Here is a 19,030-nt window from a genome sequence, read left to right as displayed (position 1 = left end):
GTCCCTCGTGACTGTGGGCAGGTAGAAACTGATGAACACGACAACAGACCAGGCACGTGCACACATAGCCATCAAAAGGGACTTCAGCACCTGCCTTTCTTCTTCTTCAAGAGAAAGTGCCCTTTTATCTGGATTACTTTTTACTTTGGAGTTACTGATGCTCACAGCTCACAGACAGACAGCTTCTCTCCCAGCAGTGTTTTTCTTGGCTTGTGTGGAGGTGAGTGGTGATGAACAAAAGACTAAACTACCAGTGCCTCCAGTTTACCGCCAATTAAACAAAAGACAAAAGATAATACAGGCCAATGTCTTGCTAACACATGACTCATGAGCTGAAGTTTAGCTAATGCAACATCTCATGGCCTTACAACCTAATGTACTGATGGAGACACTACAGGTGAACACAGTGACATTTGTGTCTAATAACGTCATCACAATCGCCACATTGATATGCAGATTAGGTGCTAACTAATTAAAATGCGTCAATTTGCACACATTTGACAAGTCACTGCAGGTAAATGTGATAAAGACACCACAGAACTTCCCCAGTTAATGACTTACATCAAGAGTATTTTCCTCTGAGATGTGCTGTGTAAATATGCAGATTAGCTTGTTTTGGTTAATATAGAATAAATCTACAGATGCAAATAGACCGAGGGTTTTAGGCTTTAAACCAACACCATCTAAAGGTGCATTCTTGAAGTTTTATTTCCATTAGAGTAACACGAAGAAAACTCCTCATCTGATAACTCTCTATTCTGTAAGTTTGTTGTATGCTGATAGATCCTTATATAATACAGACAGCCCTCCCTCCCTTGATCTGGTGTACTGCATGTGTTCTCACGTCTGTGTCACGCTGAATTCCTCCCTGACAGAGCAGAACGGAAGCCTGACCTTATTGCTATTCCCAAACAGCCCAAGCAAAAGCAAAAATAAAACGAAGTGCTTAGAGGTTTACATGGGATTTATAATTAGTGCATTCTCTTTGTCTTTAGCAAATGATGCTTATTAGTTTTAAAAAGGATGTACTTTAAAGTCATATTGTCACAAGTTGGTACGACTTCTCATTTATCTCTGAATTTAAAGAGACGTCACTGAGGGCTCTGAGTGGCTGTGTGAATGTTGCTGTTGGAGCTATATTCTTATTTTTGTTTATTTTGGGCTTAAGTTAATTTATAGCCCAATTTATTTCTTTTCTTTTCTGGTTAAAGTTAATTTGGTTTATTTTGTATTTATGCTTTACTTGCATTGTGGTTTGTTGGTCACATGGTGTTATGTTCATTTGCATAAGTAGGTCAAGGTGAGAGGTGCCGCAGGCACGAGGGCATATGGTTTTTTACCAGCGTGAGAGAGGCAGCAGAAATGTCTGTAAGCTTGCTTATGTGTGTGAATAAACCTCCTCAAACTCAGTCTTGTTATGAACATCACTTTGCTTTGGTACCTCTGAACCTGCGTAAAGCCTAACCATGACGTAGCCTCAAGTGGCCATTTGAGAAGTTTGTTATTATTTGTTTTTGTTTAAGTTTATGGACAAATAGCCACTACAGTTGCCATTTAATCACATCAGCATTTTGACACAGCTTCATGTTTCACAAAAAGTCTAAACACTGTGGGAGCAAAATCATGTAACTAATTATTGAATGTTCCCATGATCTCAGGTGTGAAGAGGCCTTCTGTTTAAACAAAGATGTTCTCACTGTATCGTCCTGTGGAGTCCTTTTGAAATGTAATTACTTTTTCTCTCTGGATGTTTTTATTGTTTTTAGATGTGGTACGAGTGAAACCTGGAGATGATGTCATTCTGCCATGTCAGGCTGGTGAAGCCTCCATCAGAGCTGTAGAATGGAGCAGACCTGACCTGCAGCCAGAGTACGTCTTCCTTTACAAAAGTCGACTCTCAGATCCAACCTACCAGCACCCATCATTTAAAGGCCGGGTGCAGCTGGTGGACAGAGAGCTGAAGGACGGAGACGTGTCTTTAATTCTGAAGAACGTGAGCAGCAACGACGCTGGAACATATGAGTGCCGAGTTGCAGCAAGTGAGTCAAGTGAGAAAGCTGTCATTGAGACGGAGCCAATCAGAATCATCCAGCTGGAGGTTTCAGGTGAGTTTGTGGAGGTCAGTGTGTCTGTGTGCCATGTTGTAGCTGCACTTTATTCCATGTTGATTCTGAGAGTCAAACATGAGGAATATAGAAGATATAGAAGAGTAAATGGAGGCTGTTCCACTGTTCACTCATTTCCTGACTAATATGCACTTTGATCTTCAGGGTCCAACAGCGGAGACGTCGAGGAGGGAAACTACAGACATTACTATGGACTGGGAGCAGCTTTTGTTCTGCTTTGTTTAGTTGCTGTCGGATTGGTTGTCCAGAAATATAAAAGACAAGAAACCAGAACAGCCTGCTGATGATGAAGCTGTGAACGATCCGTTCTTCTGACTTGTCACAGATCCCTTTCCACCACATTTCATATGTTCAACTTGATTTTGATTCTTTCTGTGGGTGTGAATGTGTTAATCTGGCATTTGAGGGTTTTCCACCATGATGGTCTGGCTCATCAGTGCAAACAAATATTTTTTTCTGTTCATAGATTGCTACCTTTCTTACCAGAAAAGAGCCAAAACTCTGACAATGAAACAAAACTGCCTGACAGTAAATAAAAAGAGCTGTGGACACTGCAGCAGGTGCAACACGCTTCATTAAGCTCCATTTAATAAGCTGCTACTTAAACAGCAGAATAAAGCATCAATAAGGCAGCACAGAGATCTAGAGACAATATAAACTCCACAGCAGCTGCAGGATGTATAAAACATAATTAGGTACATGTAAAATTATAGATTTTTAAAATAGTAATCAAAGAGCAGACTGTAAAACGACTTTGACACAGTAAAGAGAGTAAATGTCATTGGTGGCTTCCAGCCCCGACCTCAACACTGATGTATCACAGAGACCTTCATGAACAGACGACTCTAGAAAATTGAAAACAAAACTAGGCCAGGACCTCATCTGACATTAAGAATAGACCTGTGGTCAAAGCACCCGATGCAACTCAGAGCCACAGTCTCAAATCTGCGGAGAATCTACAGACGGGATCATCACTAAATAGGACAGCTGGTTTGTTTCTACTGTTGTACACTTAGGAAAATATTTAAAACTTCATAAGCATTTCAACCTTAATGCAAAGCATGCTGGGAAATGAGTAATGAAGTAAATGATTAATTGGAAATTTAGTCATTGGAATTCATTACAACACACCATATAAACTTGAAACTGAAAAACATCAAATTACTGAGTTAATAAAAGAAATATTGACTAAAAATAACTTATCCTTTCCTCTGGTTTCTCTATAATAGGGCTGTCCTCGATGAAGGATTTATATAGTTGAATCAGAATTGTCGAGTCTTGCCTATAGTTGTCTGATGGTCGAGTCATGTGTATGTTTTTGCACAGACATTGCGTGCGGGGGTGGGGGGTTAACACAAGGAAGCTCTGCTTTCATCCGGAGAAGCTGCAGAGCTGCAGTCTCTATTCACGAGTCTCTGCTGTAACTTACACTGTACATTTCCAGCTAAACTGAGACTTATTGTTTTCCCGTTTTCCTCTGCTCGCCATTCACCGGTCTTGTGCAGAGTTTTGCATGGATGCCCTGCAGCCGACAGCTGCGTGTACGTCGCGGCTCCTCGCTTCATCTATTTCAATTCATCCTATTTAAAAACTATATAATATTCTTTGTGTGGTTCATCAATGGTGATGAATGATTCGAATGTCCTGCGAGGTGCGGGCAATTCGGCACAACACCGGTGAAGTTTAGGCTCTGTCTCTATAGCAAGTTCCTCTTCTGCCACTACACACTCTCACACCCATAGACACTACCTCCACACATGCGCACTGACCCCCGATTTTTAAGGGTTCTGGTTCCAATTTAGGATTTATTCACACACTAAACATTTATTTAAACCCTTTTATCTTTTGAAATGTTTATTTACAGCATTATATGTTGAAATTTATATTGCAATAGGCTGTATATCAACTTAGGTTGTCTAAATATTTAACTTTTAAAGCTGTTGAAGTTGCTTTTCTATTTTTATATTGTATATAAATGTATATTGAAAACTAGCAGGTTCTGGTTTGTGTGAGTTGATGGTTTCTTGTAACTCCATTGCATTAGGTAAAATTTCATGAAGACCTTTTTGTGTTCTAACTGTGACTTTCTGTTTCTGTCAATCTAAAAGTAATAATAAACTGTATGTGAAGCCTGAACTGTTGATTCCTATGTCATTACCTGCAACAGTAAGTGCATCGAGTCCACAACACACCACTGAGCTCTTTTCAACTTGTTACTCATTTTTAACAATAAAATAAACATAAATGTATGAAAAGTAAAAGTCATTATGATAATACCCTACTCAGATGGTTGTATCATATATGGTACAGTGATTTTCCCTGATGTTGGAAGATTAATCTCTGAGTGCATCATGTTTTATGTAAAATCTTAATTGGCAGAGGAACCTGTAACTGCAGCTGATTAAATAAAAATGCAAAAAAAAAAAAACTACACATACTTATCATTCTCCTTAAGTACAGTAATTGAGTTCAGACCTGTTAAACCGGTTGATGCAGATCTGAGCTGGAAATTAAACCTCAACCTCAAAAAACACCTGAGCAAACTTCCAGGTATCAGGCTACACCAAGGCAAGTGTTATGTCCTCAGAGAAACTCTCAGTCCAGTCTGACTTTTCTTTCAGATCAGATGTAACCAAGTGTCAAAAACAATCATTCACCTTCCTTTAATCTGTAGCTGAGAGATGAAAGTGTCTCAATATGCCTGCCAGGGCCTGTCCCTGTGATCAGAGAACAAAATGGCACGGCATTTAAAGGGCAGAGTGTGGTATGAAGAAGCGCAGAGCTCATTTTAACTTCACAATCCCCCATGTCTGAATCAGGATGTGGCAGTCGTCCCTCGTGACTGTGGGCAGGTAGAAACTGATGAACACGACAACAGACCAGGCACGTGCACACATAGCCATCAAAAGGGACTTCAGCACCTGCCTTTTTTCTTCTTCAAGAGAAAGTGCCCTTTTATCTGGATTACTTTTTACTTTGGAGTTACTGATGCTCACAGCTCACAGACAGACAGCTTCTCTCCCAGCAGTGTTTTTCTTGGCTTGTGTGGAGGTGAGTGGTGATGAACAAAAGACTAAACTACCAGTGCCTCCAGTTTACCGCCAATTAAACAAAAGACAAAAGACAATATAGGCCAATGTCTTAGGTTAAGTTTAGCTAAGGCAAAAAAAAAAAAAAAAAGGCCATACAACCTAATGTACTGATGGAGACACTACAGGTGAACACAGTGACATTTGTGTCTAATAACGTCATCACAATCGCCACATTGATATGCAAATTAGGCATTAACTAATTAAAATGCGCCAATTTGCACACATTTGACAAGTCACTGCAGGTAAATGTGATAAAGACACCACAGAACTTCCCCAGTTAATGACTTGCATCAAGAGTATTTTCCTCTGAGATGTGCTGTGTAAATATGCAGATTAGCTTGTTTTGGTTAATATAGAATAAATCTACAGATGCAAATAGACCGAGGTTATTAGGCTTTAAACCAACACCATCTAAAGTTGCATTCTTTCATTCTCAAGTTTTATTTCCATTAGAGTAACACGAAGAAAACTCCTCATCTGATAACTCTCTATTCTGTTAGTTTGTTGTATGCTGATAGATCCTTATATAATACAGACAGCCCTCCCTCAAATGTGAAACTAAGTCCATGTCACCATCAGTAATTGTGTGTGTGTGTGTGTGTGTGTGTGTGTGTGCGCGCATGGTAAATCTAATATAATAGAAACAATAATAAAGTAATTGATCAATTCAGTATTCTGTTGCTTGGCTGTATGAAGCTGAAGGTTATCTTTACTCATTTGGCATCTTGCTTGTGAAACAAAAAGTAAAAGTATTTAATAACATTTATTTTAATTATGCCTGCAGCCCAATGCCACAGTTTACTGTGAAGATTTATGTGAAGTGTTATGTGTTCCAACAACGAAGAATTGAAACGATTTATTGCCTTGTGAAAAACAAACAAATTATTAATGAAACTGTAATTTGTTCTAAATATAAAACTAGTAGCAAAGAAAACAGGCACATTGTGGCCCAGTTTGCTTTGCTGTCGCCTGCTCCTGTGATAAACCTAGTGAATACCAAAGAAGTGGTCTCTGTGTGAACTGATTGTTTTGTAGAAAAGTAAAAATGTTGTTGAGTTAATATATTTGTCTTGTTTTAAAAAAAAGGCCCTTTTTTTCACTTGAGCCCCTGCCCACCAAAATGTCTGTGCACGTCCCTGCACACAGCACCAGGACAATGTCAAAAACAACTGAAGTGTGTAAAGACAGAGGACAGCAGCCTAGCTCAACCTGCCATGTATGTCACCAAGCCAAATAGAAAGAACCTCGACTAGACGGGACACAAAGCATACTGGTATTGTCACATTCTGCCTGTCAGCCATGTTTAAGTTTAGCACTCTGTGAGTTTTGGTTGGTTGATTATCTGTTATTTTGGTCTGTTGTGTTTTGGGGTTCTGTCTTGTCTCTAGTCCTGTGTCCAGTCTGTGTATGGTGAGCTCTGCCGTTTTGTTTGGTTCTGTGTTAATCTGTTTTTGTATCCTAGTCTGTTGTCTGTGTTGTCCTGTTATCTTGTCTCCTTTATCCACTCTGATGAACTCTGAAGATTTGGGTTTTGCATCTACATTTTAGGTCTGTTCTGTTCTGTTCAGTCTAGTTCACTGTGATTACTTATTGATCATTTTGGTATCTGTTATTTATTCTGGGTTATTATTCATCTAGTTATTGTTATCTGTCAGCTAGTGTTTAGTGATGTTTTGGTATTTTCCTTATATGGTCCATGTTTTCTGTTGGAGTTTTGTTCCTTGTCTTGTGTTTCCTCTGTTTAGCCTTGTTTATTTCATTGTTCATTCGCAGGTTCTGTTTAGCTCACCTTGCACCTGTCTGTCATGTATCCTAGGTTTAGTTATGCATTTTGGTTCTGTGTCTTAGTCTATGTCTGTTTAGTGTCCAGTAACCTAGGTTATGTCTGTTCCCACAGTCATCACTCTGCCTGCCTGCCTCGTTAGCCTTGATCCCTGTCACCTGTGTTGCTCCCGCTCTGCTCATTAGTCCCTGTGTGTATATGCCTGGTGTTTCTGTTCAGTCTCTGTCCAGTCATTGTAGTGTGTTTCCACTCAGTTGGGTTGTTTTACGCCCTGTGTTTTCAAGAAGTGTTAATAAAATCCCTCAACTCTATCTCCGCTCCTAGTGTCTTGCATTTGGGCTCACACTCCTTCTAGCACTCATTCTGAAAATCGTGACATGTATAGCATGTACCAGAAAAAGTGGAAAGCATGATTCACTTTGTTTATGCATTTATTCATTGAGTCACAAGTTATATTGCAGTGTGCAGCTGCTTAATAGTAATGCATTTAATTGAAAGACACAGTTCCATTTTCATTGCTGGTTCATTGAATGCTGTTCCATGTTAAGAAGTAACTGATTTGTTATTTATTTTAAGTCAAGTTCCAGCTAAGGAAGGGCAAAGTAGACAGGTTTACTTAAGTATTTGGACCTTAGAGTGTTGCAGTACATAAGAAGCTTAAACTAAAACCAGGTTGTTCTCAGTTTAACTTTGTGTCTGTGAGCAGCAGCAGGATAAACTCGTCTACTCCCTCATGATACAGTCTGCAGTATTTCTCATGTGACTCCATGATGAAGATTAAATCCCAAATGTGGAGGCAAAGTGTTTCAGCTGCTGTTGAACTCAGAGCTGATCAGGAACTGAATGATTCATTTTCTGTTAGAAGGAAACATGATGCTGTTTCTATGTTTAGTTTCTCGCTTCAGGACTTAACGTGGCTGTGAGCCAAGTTAGTCTACAAAGAGGTTTCGTTAGTAACCTCTCTGGAATAATAAAGTAGGAGGAGTTTGTTACAACAGAGGAGCAGCTGCCTCGTGTCCTCCACCCTCCATCTTTACTGAGCAGCTTATTGTTTACTCTGATAGTCAGGTTCAACCTTCAACATTTATTCCAGCACTCTGCACTCCTCACACTTTTGTATTCTTGGTGACAGTTTGCAGAAACATTTGACTTGCATATAGATACTATCTTGCTTTATACGTGTACATGCAATCAAATGTTTCACCTACTTTTCTATTTATTTTGACATCTTTTCATGAGCTTTGTTGTTTTTAGCTGCAGACTGATATGTCTTGATGCTCAATAAGTCATCATTTCTATTTTCTTTCAAATTAAAAGTTGTCTCCTTCTGTCTCACTCACTCAGCAGCAGCTGCAGAAATCAGCTCTACAATCTTTGTTCATCACAAGATAAAATAACCTGCAGGAACTGAAGTTTCTTGTTTACGTGCAGACGGACAGATGCAGTGAAACAGTTTATCACATGTAAACTCTGCAGGACGCTCACTTTGTGTCTTTGTTGCTGACGCAGTTCTGTTTTCCTGTGCTGCCCCCTGCTGGCTGTCTAACTGCATTTGTTTATGGAGCTTTCACCCAAAGTGCTTTACAAAGTGCGTCTCATCACATGATTGGCCCAGCTGCTGCGCTGACTGCTGACAGACAGAACGTAAACATTATTTATTTAATTATGTATTGATTTGTCACCAGGCCGGACACCGCAGAGAAAGCAGAGGAGCAGCCTACACAACACAACACTACACTGAATGAATAATGGTACAGATATTGATACAGATATTCATAGCATTAATAATAATAATAATAATAATACTAATAATAGGACTCTCCCCACAAAAACAGCTCCTCAACAAGTCCTAGGTCCCTCACTGACACTCCCCTCTTTCAAATAATGCAAATGTCTCTGTGTAAATATTATTTCATTACATATCATGGCCAAACCTGGCACATTGCACATATATGTTGTTAATTGTTAATCACTGTTTTTTATGTTTTACTGTTATTTTTATATTTATGTTCACAATATTCTGTTGCAACACAGTAATGCCACGTTGTTCTTTCTCTGCAAATAGTTGTATTATTTTTCTCTATTCTTTTATTACTCTTGTATAACTTGCATTTGTTCATTCCATATTTATATATTTCTAAATTTATTTATGTCAACTTTATGTTTGTTTACGTGTAGCACCTTTTGACCAGATCAGCTCTTTCTGATTCAGATTCTTCTACGCTGACTAATAGTAAAGTCAGTAATACCTGTAATTTGTTATCCAGCCATCATCTTCAGCCGCTTACCTGTGCAGGGGTCACAGGGGGACTACAGCCAATCCCAGCCGGTATTGGGCGATAGACAGGCTTCACCCTGGACAAGTCGCCAGTTCATCACAAGGCTCTATAATTTGTTATCCATGTTGAATTAACTGCTGTTAGTCAAGTCTGATGCTTTGTGACTGTGACTCACATTGTGACTGACATCATTGTTTCTCTCTGGTCTCGTTTTCAGTCCCTGCAGACTAAAAACACAATCACTGAGTTTTCAAAGTAAAACTATTGTTGACATTTGTCTCTATGTTGAGGTGGACCAGTGATCCTGCAGAGTCCTGTCCTCCCTGTGATGGAGGGACATGATGTCACTCTGCACTGTAAAACAGAGACCCCTCCCTCCAACCTCCCAGCTGGTTTCTATAAAGATACTACTAGACTACTTTCTTTGCCCCCTGCCTCAGCCTCGCTCCAGCTGAGACGGGTACGGCTGCAGCCTGGAGCCTCCCGTCTCATGTCCTCCCGCCATATTTCTACATTTCTACCTCGTTCTTTGGTGTTTATGAACTGATAAACGCAGACTATCATGCTAATGATATTGTTAATATAATGCTATTCCAGCAATCTGTTCTAAACGTAGTTTCAAGTGTCAAAATGGAAATGGAACTCCTTTACAGGAGTAGATGGCGGTATGTTTGCATTCCGTTCTTAATCAAGAGAAGAAGCAGAAGGAGAAAGTGTCGGAGTCACGGGTGAGTGCAATCAATTAAAAACGTATAAACTATACTTATATTTCTGGATGTTATTGTGTCCCTGACGTTAACGTAGGCTTATATGTATTTTATGAAACCTGCGATGACTTTTAACACTTTGAACTGCAACAGCGTTTCAATTAGATGTTTGTTAGCGAATATTAGCTCGGAGATAACGTCACCTAGGCCTATAGCTATTAATGATAACAGACTTGGTGGTTTCTTTCTTTGATTTGACCTAAGGAATACATCAGTGTCTTTTTTTTAAATAACACATGCATGGGGCACAGCCTACAGTGCTGAGCAAGTCACTTGTTGCTAACAAAAAAGACTGAAACTAAAACAAATCTAAACACTGTATGAGAACAGATCAAGAGTATGATTTTTTTCTGTTTTTCTTATAAACACAGGGGTTAGAGGTGAGCTGCAGGGGATATCTTCAGAAGATTCCCAACCTGGATCCTGCAGCAATTTCTGCCAATGTGTGGGAGGACAGTGATAATGAAGAACAAAATAATAAACATGTTATAGGCCTACTCTCTCCAAGACTCGTAGAAAAGTTTTTGATATTTATTTTGGGCAAATTTGTATGTTGATCGAGTAATAGGCAGCATTTTTTCCCTTTAGAATACACAAAATTAGTCCTTAGATTAATCGACTAATCGAAAAAACAATCGTTAATCGATTTGAAAAATATTCGTTATGTACAGCACTAGGTAATTAACAACAAGCCTCCATGCGCAGAACTGCAGGTGAAAAACTACAAAATTCAAGTTGATTATATAGCTGAAAAATAAAGTCAGAGCAGACAGATACAGAGAGAGAGAGCGAGAGAGAGGTGCAGGTGTGTGTGTCTGAAGGGCGTGCGACCTCTGACTAGCAGTTGTAAGTTGCTTTGGGTAAAAGCGTCAGGTAAATGAATAAAATGTAATTGAATATTAATTCCTATTAACTCAAATTGTACTTTTATTGTTCTGAGGTTATGGATCAGCTGCCTTCTTTCCTCCTCACATCTTCCTCCTCATCTCTTCTTGCACATCTGCCTGAGTTATGTTTACTTATTTTGAGCACAGTACTGTTTACTGTCCAGGGTTGATATAAAGGACTAATCTCTTCTGTTCCTTCCTGCACATCTCATTTCTCCCACTCTCCTCCGAACTCTGTAAAACCACCGTCCCTTCCTCGCGCCCTCTCAGTGCTTTTGCCACAATTCCCTCAATCTCTGTTTAATAATTCTCTGGATTTTTGTTTTACTGATTTTAACTGTAACATCCATGTACTCTCTTTTTGTGGCCCTCGTTGCAACCCAATCTGCCCCATTTCATTTCCGGTGATGCTGATGTGTGTCCTTAAAAGATAAAACCCATCATTTGAACTGGATAATGTTTGTTGTGCTTCTACCAGAACATCTGTCTCAATGACTGCTGTGTGAACTGGCTGGTGAAGAACTTCAGTCTGAACAAATGATCGCTGTCAATGGTCGTATTTTCTCTCTGTAGGCCTGTATGTGAGTTCAAACTAAACTCCTGGTCCTTGTTCTTCTTTTCTTACTGTGGCTTCAGGAAGAATCCCAGCTCGTATTGCTGAGCAATGTTAGTGTTTAATTTAGCTACTTTAAGATCAGTTGCTTTCTGTGTCCCTGTCCACCGAAAGCTTTCTCTCTCCCTCCTCTCCCGAGGTTTTAAAGGGCCTTGTGTTGGGTAATCATGACTCTGGCCTGTAAAGGAACCCAGTAATTCAGTGATAGCAGCATTCTTCTCATCTCTAGTGCCACTTCTCACATTTCCACCTGCAGTGCTGCTGTTTTAAATGCACGTGTGTGTAATCTCAAAGCCTGAGAATGAATGCTGTTTTCTAATATTGATCTAATTAACCCACTGTGTCAGGGCCCCATTCACCGCCAACTAAACACCTCATAACATTTAGTCCTTTAACCACAAGAACTGCTGCTGCGGTTCAATAAGATGGAATGGGATATATTGGTAGATACTTTATTGTCACATACAGATACGTGTCGCGGAGTTCATTCTCTGCATTTAACCCATCCCTCAAGGGAGCAGTGGGCAGCCTGTGTGCAGCGCCCAGGGACCAACTCCAGATCTTTACCAGTGTCTGGTCTATGGCACTGACTGGAGAACCTAACATGTTTTTGGTGGTGGGGGAAACCGAAGCACCCGGAGGAAACCCACACAGACACGGTGAGAACATGTAAAATGCAAACAGAAAGGCAAGGACGACCGGGGTTTGAACCCGTGACCTCCACTGGCTCCCGTGGCCTCCCGAATCAAATTCAAGTCACTAAAGCTGCAGAGGGACTACTGGGTCTTCCCCCCATCTACCTAAACTCCATAATACAAGTTTACGTTCCTTCTCGGCCGCTACGCTCCTCCAACGAACGCCGCCTGGCTCTGCCATCCCTTCACACAAAGCAATCCCAGTCGTGACACCACGATGGTGGAACGAGCTACCACACGCCATCAGAGGAGGGGCGTCCCTCTCTAACTTCAAGAAGCTCTTGAAAACTCATCTCTTTTAACACCTCTAACCGCTGACCTCTAATATTCACTTCCTGTGCTCTTCTTCTTCTATCCCCTTACAATTCTCTTGTATTGACTGCACTTCTTGTTAACTCTGACTTCTTTCCCTGGGCATTTACCACATTGATGCCATATGTGCCATTAGCTCTTACTAGTATATATTGTCAATTATAGATCTTGTGCTGTGTTGATGCTTGTATACTGTTCTTCAAATGTAAGTCGCTTTGAATAAAAGCCTCTCCCAAATGAGTAAAAGTAATGTAACGTATTAATACACCAAATTCAAAATAACATGAACTGACTTAAATATATATATGGACACTTTGTAAATGTGTAAAAATGTTTTACTGTATGAGACAGAGACGGCTTGTTGTTGTCGGGCAACAGCAGGATGATGTTCAGCTACACAGATGAACACTGAACACAACATGTATGTCAAAGAATGGAAATGATAAAACCTTTAAAATAAATGTTTTTGTGAACAGTGAACTACTCACCACTCTGCTCTGCTGACTGACAGCCTTCAGCTACTTGTTATGTTTTTGTCCCTTTCTGACCACATTTCAGTGGTTAAAACAGAAGGTACAAAATCACTTCCTTCCAACGAAACCTACAGGAAGCTGCAGTGTGTTTCTAGTGTTTTTCAATCTCAGGACCCATCAGCTATCGTTTGATGGCGATGTGTCTCCAGATAAGTTTTTAAAAAAGACAATAAGAAGTCTTTATGGTTCTAAAGCCGGCTCAAACATGATCTGTCAACACTATCTGGACTACAAATGGAAACCTGAATCTGGTCTCTCACCTACAGATTCTGCGTTCACATGCAGATATCTGTTCAAATCAGTGTTTTAAAATAATTACAATCAGGATTTTTACTTGGAAACTAATATGAAAGTCCAAATTCCTTCAAAAGGCCAGTTTTAAGTTAGACCTCAGTATATAAATGCATCAAACCTCATCAAACACATCCACACATAACTGAGTTTTCCATCAGTAAAGGCATCATAAGGCATGTATGTTCTCAATTAATTCTGCCATCAGGTGTTGAATTTCTTTTGATGTCCAGAATTTGTTTCTCTTGACTTCATGCTGTGGCTCAGAGCTTCATGTTAAAACTGAATTCATCTTCTTTACTGCAACTAAACAACTAAATGTTTCTCATCACAGTCTTTGGAGAGAAAACCACAACACTGCCGGCCACTCGCAGAGGAAGGAGGAGGCTGTTACATGAACATGAAGTGATCAGAGCGCAGATCTCATTACACCAAGTGTCAGGATGGAGGGAACTATTCTTCTGTGGCTGCTCTGTAAGTAATATCAGGCTGCTTCATCATTTAGCATTAATGACTAAAATCCTGTAATCACATTATGTTTTTTATGTTTTAAAAAAGCGTGTTCATGTCTGAGTGTCGTCCCAGAACCCCTAACATGACATTAGTTAATAATAATGTTACGTTAAGATGGTCTGATAATGTTTAGGAGGCATTTTAAACTTGTGATGCCACTGTTTCTCTTGTCACTAATAATCTTTACTCTTTGGTTGACTTGGTTTTTATCACAATAATCTGCGTTAACTTAATCTGGTGTCAGTTTTTTGCCGATTTCTTTAAACCAACCTGAGTTTCATTTCACACTCTTTAGTTCTGACGTCACTGCTGAGCTGCACAACAAACCAGGGTGAGTACAGACAGAAACATGACTGATGCCGTCTAGGAAACTATTTTTTTCTTGTTAACATTACTATAATTATTAGCCCCATTATTCATTTTCAGTCCGTACCACTGCTACCTCTACTGCCTGTATTTCTGTGTGGATTTTGTGTTGGCTGATTCCCCCTAACCCCCCTATGAAACTAAAATTGGAATCAAATCAAGTTCCCCTTCGAGGGAACTCGAACTGCGTCTGTTACGACACTATGGGAACGCCTCTAGGCGTAGCAGGTCTGAACGTGAATGAAATCACTGCAATCCTATTGGCTTGTTGCTAGAACGGTAAGGTGTGACGGAATAACCGGAGGAGTATAAAGCACACCTGTACACACTCATCATTAGCTTTTTTTTATTCAGCAGGCGCTCTGTATGTTGTTTGAAGAAAGCTCCAGTCCTACAAGCAATATGTCTTACCTGAAGAAGTCTACCAGCATGTCCGGCAACCAGATGTACAGAAGGTGTGTTTTTTCTTGCCCTCGGTACATCACGGATGGAGATTCTCATGAGATGTGTGTCTCATGTTTGGGGATGGAGCACGCCCGGGCAGCTCTCGAGGGGGCTGCCTGCGCCCGTTGCGAAGCCCTTTCCGTGCAGGTGCTGAGGTACAGCATGGCTCTCTTTTCCGAGGATGGCCGGATGTGTTCACCCCATGGTGTGGGCCCTGCGGCCGCTGAGGTGGCCCGGCGGCTTCACTCATGGGGTTCACAGCGTGATCTGTCGGACGATTTCGGGAGGGCTGAGGCTTTTTCCCGACCGTCATCCGCTGGCTCCGACGCTTCCTTTCCTCGTTCGGGAGCCCGTTCTCGGCTTCTCCCGCTCGCGGTTTGGATCTGGAGATGCTGCAGCAATCTGACTCCGAGGAGGCGGACGTGCTCAGCGTAGTTGACGATGACTTCCGGGTGTCGGGGCGGTGTAATCTGGCGGCGCCCGACTATGACGTGCTGCTGGAGGTGGTGACTAGAGCCGTGGCTAAGCTCAACATCAACTGGCCACAGGAGGAGCAGACACCACAGGCTAGTGGTAAGCTTGATGAAAAGTTTCGTAAGCACCACGCATCTCGGGGGCCCCCCCGAGGAGCTGGGGCAGCGAGACGGCGCTCTCACCCTGAGCCTTCTGAGAGACGCGATCTGAGGTCCATCCAGTCCCGACAGAGCTCAGGGAAGACCGGGATAGGGGAGTCTTTCTGACAAACATTTCTCCGTGGGTCCTGCGCACTGCCATACATGGGTTTCGACTACAGTTCAAAACCCGCCCTCCAAAATTCAACGGGGTGGTTTGGACTGTGGTCCGCCCGGAGCAAAGTCCGGTGTTGGGACAGGAAGTTCATACTCTGCTGAGGAAAGGGGCCGTGGAACGTGTCTCCCCCCCAGACAGAGAGGCCGGTTCTACAGCCGGTACTTCATAGTCCCCAAGAAGGACGGAGGGCTGCGCCCTATTTTGGATCTGCGGGTTCTAACCGGTCTCTGAGGAGATTCAGGTTCAAGATGCTCATCATCCCCGCCATCGTGACGCACATCCAATCCGAGGATTGGTTCGTCACGATAGATCTAAAGGACGTCCACATCTCCATCCGTCCTTCTCACAGGAAGTTCCTGAGGTTCGCCTTCGGGGGTGTGGCTTACCAGTATCGGGTTCTTCCATTCGCCCTGCCACTTTCCCCTCGCACATTCACCAAGTGTATGGATGCAGCACTGGCCCCGCTGAGGCTCCAGGGCGTCCGGATTTCAACTACATCAATGACTAGCCCAGTCTCGAGAGTTGGCGGTTCGGCATCGAGATGTCGTTCTGGCTCATCTGCGGCGTTTAGGGCTTCTTAGGGGTAGTATGGGATTCAACAACAATGCGGGCTCAATTGTCTCCGGCACGTGTCGACACCATATTGGCTGCCGTGAAAGGGGTGAAGTTAGGCCACGCCATCACTATAAAACACTTTCAACGAGTGTCGGGTCTCCTGGCGGCTGCGTCCAGCGTAATACCATCTGGACTGCTGCACATGAGACCCCTGCAGTGGTGGCTAAGGACCAAGGGTTTTTCCCCGAGGGGAAATCCTCTCCGTCTGATTTGGGTTACGTGCAAGTGTCTTCGTTCCCAGTTTGGAAGGAAACTTGGTTCCTGTCCCAGGGGCCCGTGCTGGGAGGGTCTTATCGCCGGCTGGTCATTTCGACAGACGCCTCCCTCACGGGCTGGGGAGCGGTCATGGATGGCCGCTTTGCAAGGGGATCCTGGCAGGTGCATCAATCCGATTGGCATATCAACTGTCTCGAGATGTTGGCGGTGTTCCAGGCTCTAAGGAGTTTCCTGCCCGATCTCCAAGGCCACCACGTCCCGGTTCGTTCCGATCTGGCGGTGGTTCTTGGGGCGTTGGCTGAGGCCCCCTTCGAACCCCTGGAGTCAGCTGAGGCTAAGCACTTGACCGTCAAGATGGCCTTTCTCCTTGCTATCACCTCTCTGAGGAGGGTGGGGGATCTCCAAGCGCTTTCGGTTTCCCCGCAAGCCTGGAGTTTTCCCCGGGGAATATTAGGGCTATCCTGCACCCTCGTCCAGGTTACATCCCTAAAGTGCCTTCTTGTGCGGCAGGGTCCACAGTGCTGCAGGCATCCATCCTCCACCTTGTGACGGCGGAGGACGGGAGACTTCATCTGCTCTGCTCTGTCAGAGCACTGAGTATTTACACTCTGAGGTCCTCCCGTTGGAGGAAGGCTGACCAGCTGCTAGTGTGTTGTGGGTCCCCCAGGGCTGGGCTCCCTGCATCCAAACATACTATTAGCAACTGGATTGTTCAGACTATTTCCCTGGCCTATCTGTTGCGCGGTTTGCCTTAACCTGTGGCTGTGAGGGCTCATTCTACCAGAGGCATGGCGGCCTCTCGAGCCCTCCTTTCTGGGGCCTCTTTGCAGGATGTTTGTTTAGCGGCTGGCTGGGCCACTCCGCACACATTAATTCGGTTTTACAGTCTTGACCTTCCTTCGGCACCTGGCACTCGTGCGCTCTCCTCTTAGTCGTGCCACTTTATTGCACACTGGGGCAGGCGGGGTTTTCCGCACGGTTTAGTGGGTATCTCGTTCCCATAGTGTCATAAACGACGCAGTTTGAGTTCCCTCGAAGGGGAACGTATGTAACCCTGGTTCCCCGAGAAGGGGAACGAGACACTGCGTCGGCCCACCGCACCTCCCTCCCCGCCTGAAGCGCCTGCTTCATAGTTTAAGCTAATGATGAGTGTGTACAGGTGTGCTTTATACTCCTCCGGTTATTCCGTCACACCTTACCGTTCTAGCAACAAGCCAATACGATTGGAGTGATTTCATTCACGTTCAGACCTGCTACGCCTAGAGGCATTCCCATAGTGTCGTAACCGACGCAGTGTCTCGTTCCCCGTCTCGGGGAACCAGGGTTACATACATAACCCGAGACGTTTTCCACAAGTGGTTTTAAAATCTCCAAAAAAAAAACAAACCTGCAATAAATAAGGAAGAAAAATCAACTGGGGAGGGATCCATCATCCAGGACAGAGAGGAAATTGATGTTATGTGTATGGAGCAAAATAAAATCACAATATTAGGACAATTAGGACAATATTATGGATAGATTTAAGACATATATGAATAAATGAACAATGTGGGCATTTCCTTCCACAATTTATCACATCCACAAGCAGCTCTATGACCACGGAGTCTGCCAATGGGGGCAGACCACACCAGACATTATTCAAGAGATTCTCTACTAAATCATTTAAAGCCACTTTTGTCATTCAGCAAGAATGTATTAACAGTAAAAGCACGTCTAACTACCAGTAAATTTCAGGACTTCCATTAAGGCCACCAGAGGGTGCAGTCAACCTGAAATAACTCTGAGCTTAGCAGAGAGTTCAGTGGTTGTGAAACGGTCAGGGCATAAAAGATTATTTAGTTTAATTGAAAATGTTTACATGTCACCAGCTCTTGCAGCCTCTCTGACTGTGAGTCCCAGCAGCTCTCAGCTGTTTGAAGATAAATCTGTCTCTCTGAGATGTGATGAGGACGACAGCTCTACTGGATGGACGCTGAGGAGGAACACAACCAGACGACAGATGACTCAGTGTGGAGCTGGCTGGGGAAGATCAGCTGGTTCTTCCTGTAGCATCACTCTGACAGTCACATGGGACAGTGGAGTTTACTGGTGTGAGTCCAGAGAGGGAGCAACCAGTAACACCGTCAACATCACTGTCACTGGTAAGATCACACAGTTATCCAGTCAGTTTTTACTTCACTGTTACCTCATGAGGCTGTAATGTTCATCACACAGCAGAAAACTAAACACTGGATGAAACTAGGGCGGCCCCGACTAAAGACTTTCCTACAGCAGTCGTTGGTTAAAGCCATTAGTCCAGTAGTCGTTGCACGTTTATGATATTAATTTAATTATTACAATATATATTTTTGGGACATCAGAAAATGATTTGAGTTCCAGAGCTGTGAAGTAACGTTATCAGTAACATTTTAGCACATTACAGAGAAAAAGAAAACCAAAATAATGAGCATTTAAAATGTATATTTTACATGTGAACTGCCTGTTAATGACTAGCAGTAATAATTCTGAATGTGTCGGAACAACTAGCGAGAAGACTGAACGTGTTCTTAATTTATTTCAGTACTTTTCCCACCTGAACCTGCCGTCATTCCTGGAGTCTGAGCCCTGGTCAGAGCTGCTGTAAATCCCCTTGGGGACATGTCCGAGTTTAAATTTATTCATATAGCAGATTTAAAAACTGGCAATGGATAAGACACATGCCCTTGGTGT

General features: G+C 42.7%; 2 protein-coding genes and 1 long non-coding RNA gene across 4 annotated transcripts in view; 2 read left to right on the top strand and 1 right to left on the bottom strand.

The window, feature by feature from the left end:
* The window catches only part of LOC123980948, a 23,694-nt gene extending 5,236 nt beyond the window's left edge, over window positions 1–18,458 (top strand). For both annotated transcript variants that reach the window (XR_006827604.1, XR_006827602.1), the window contains 3 exons: window positions 13,713–13,852; window positions 14,187–14,222; window positions 18,190–18,458. This is a non-coding gene — a long non-coding RNA (uncharacterized LOC123980948). The remainder of the gene's footprint in view (window positions 1–13,712; window positions 13,853–14,186; window positions 14,223–18,189) is intronic.
* LOC123980885 (zinc finger protein 208-like) overlaps window positions 1–19,030 on the bottom strand; it is an 808,576-nt gene that overhangs the window by 494,273 nt on the left and 295,273 nt on the right. The gene's annotated exons all lie outside the window — the stretch shown is intronic.
* On the top strand, window positions 1,639–4,262 carry LOC123980938 (V-set domain containing T-cell activation inhibitor 1-like). The gene is made up of 2 exons (XM_046065562.1): window positions 1,639–2,105; window positions 2,271–4,262. The coding sequence occupies exons 1-2, from the start codon at window positions 1,748–1,750 to the stop codon at window positions 2,408–2,410; spliced, it is 498 nt and encodes a 165-aa protein (XP_045921518.1). The 5' UTR covers window positions 1,639–1,747; the 3' UTR covers window positions 2,411–4,262.

This window comes from Micropterus dolomieu, linkage group LG12, assembly GCF_021292245.1.
Source record: "Micropterus dolomieu isolate WLL.071019.BEF.003 ecotype Adirondacks linkage group LG12, ASM2129224v1, whole genome shotgun sequence".
Classification (NCBI taxonomy): domain Eukaryota; kingdom Metazoa; phylum Chordata; class Actinopteri; order Centrarchiformes; family Centrarchidae; genus Micropterus; species Micropterus dolomieu.
This window is presented reverse-complemented; position numbering and strand designations above follow the sequence as displayed.

What these genes read in the sequence shown, in the direction of transcription:
- LOC123980938 (XM_046065562.1), top strand. Translation starts at nt 1,748, where the DNA reads ATGTTTTTATTGTTTTTAGATGTGGTACGAGTGAAACCTGGAGATGAT. An exon ending in CATCCAGCTGGAGGTTTCAG is followed by an intron (nt 2,106 to 2,270) that starts GTGAGTTTGTGG and finishes TTTGATCTTCAG; the next exon opens with GGTCCAACAGCGGAGACGTC.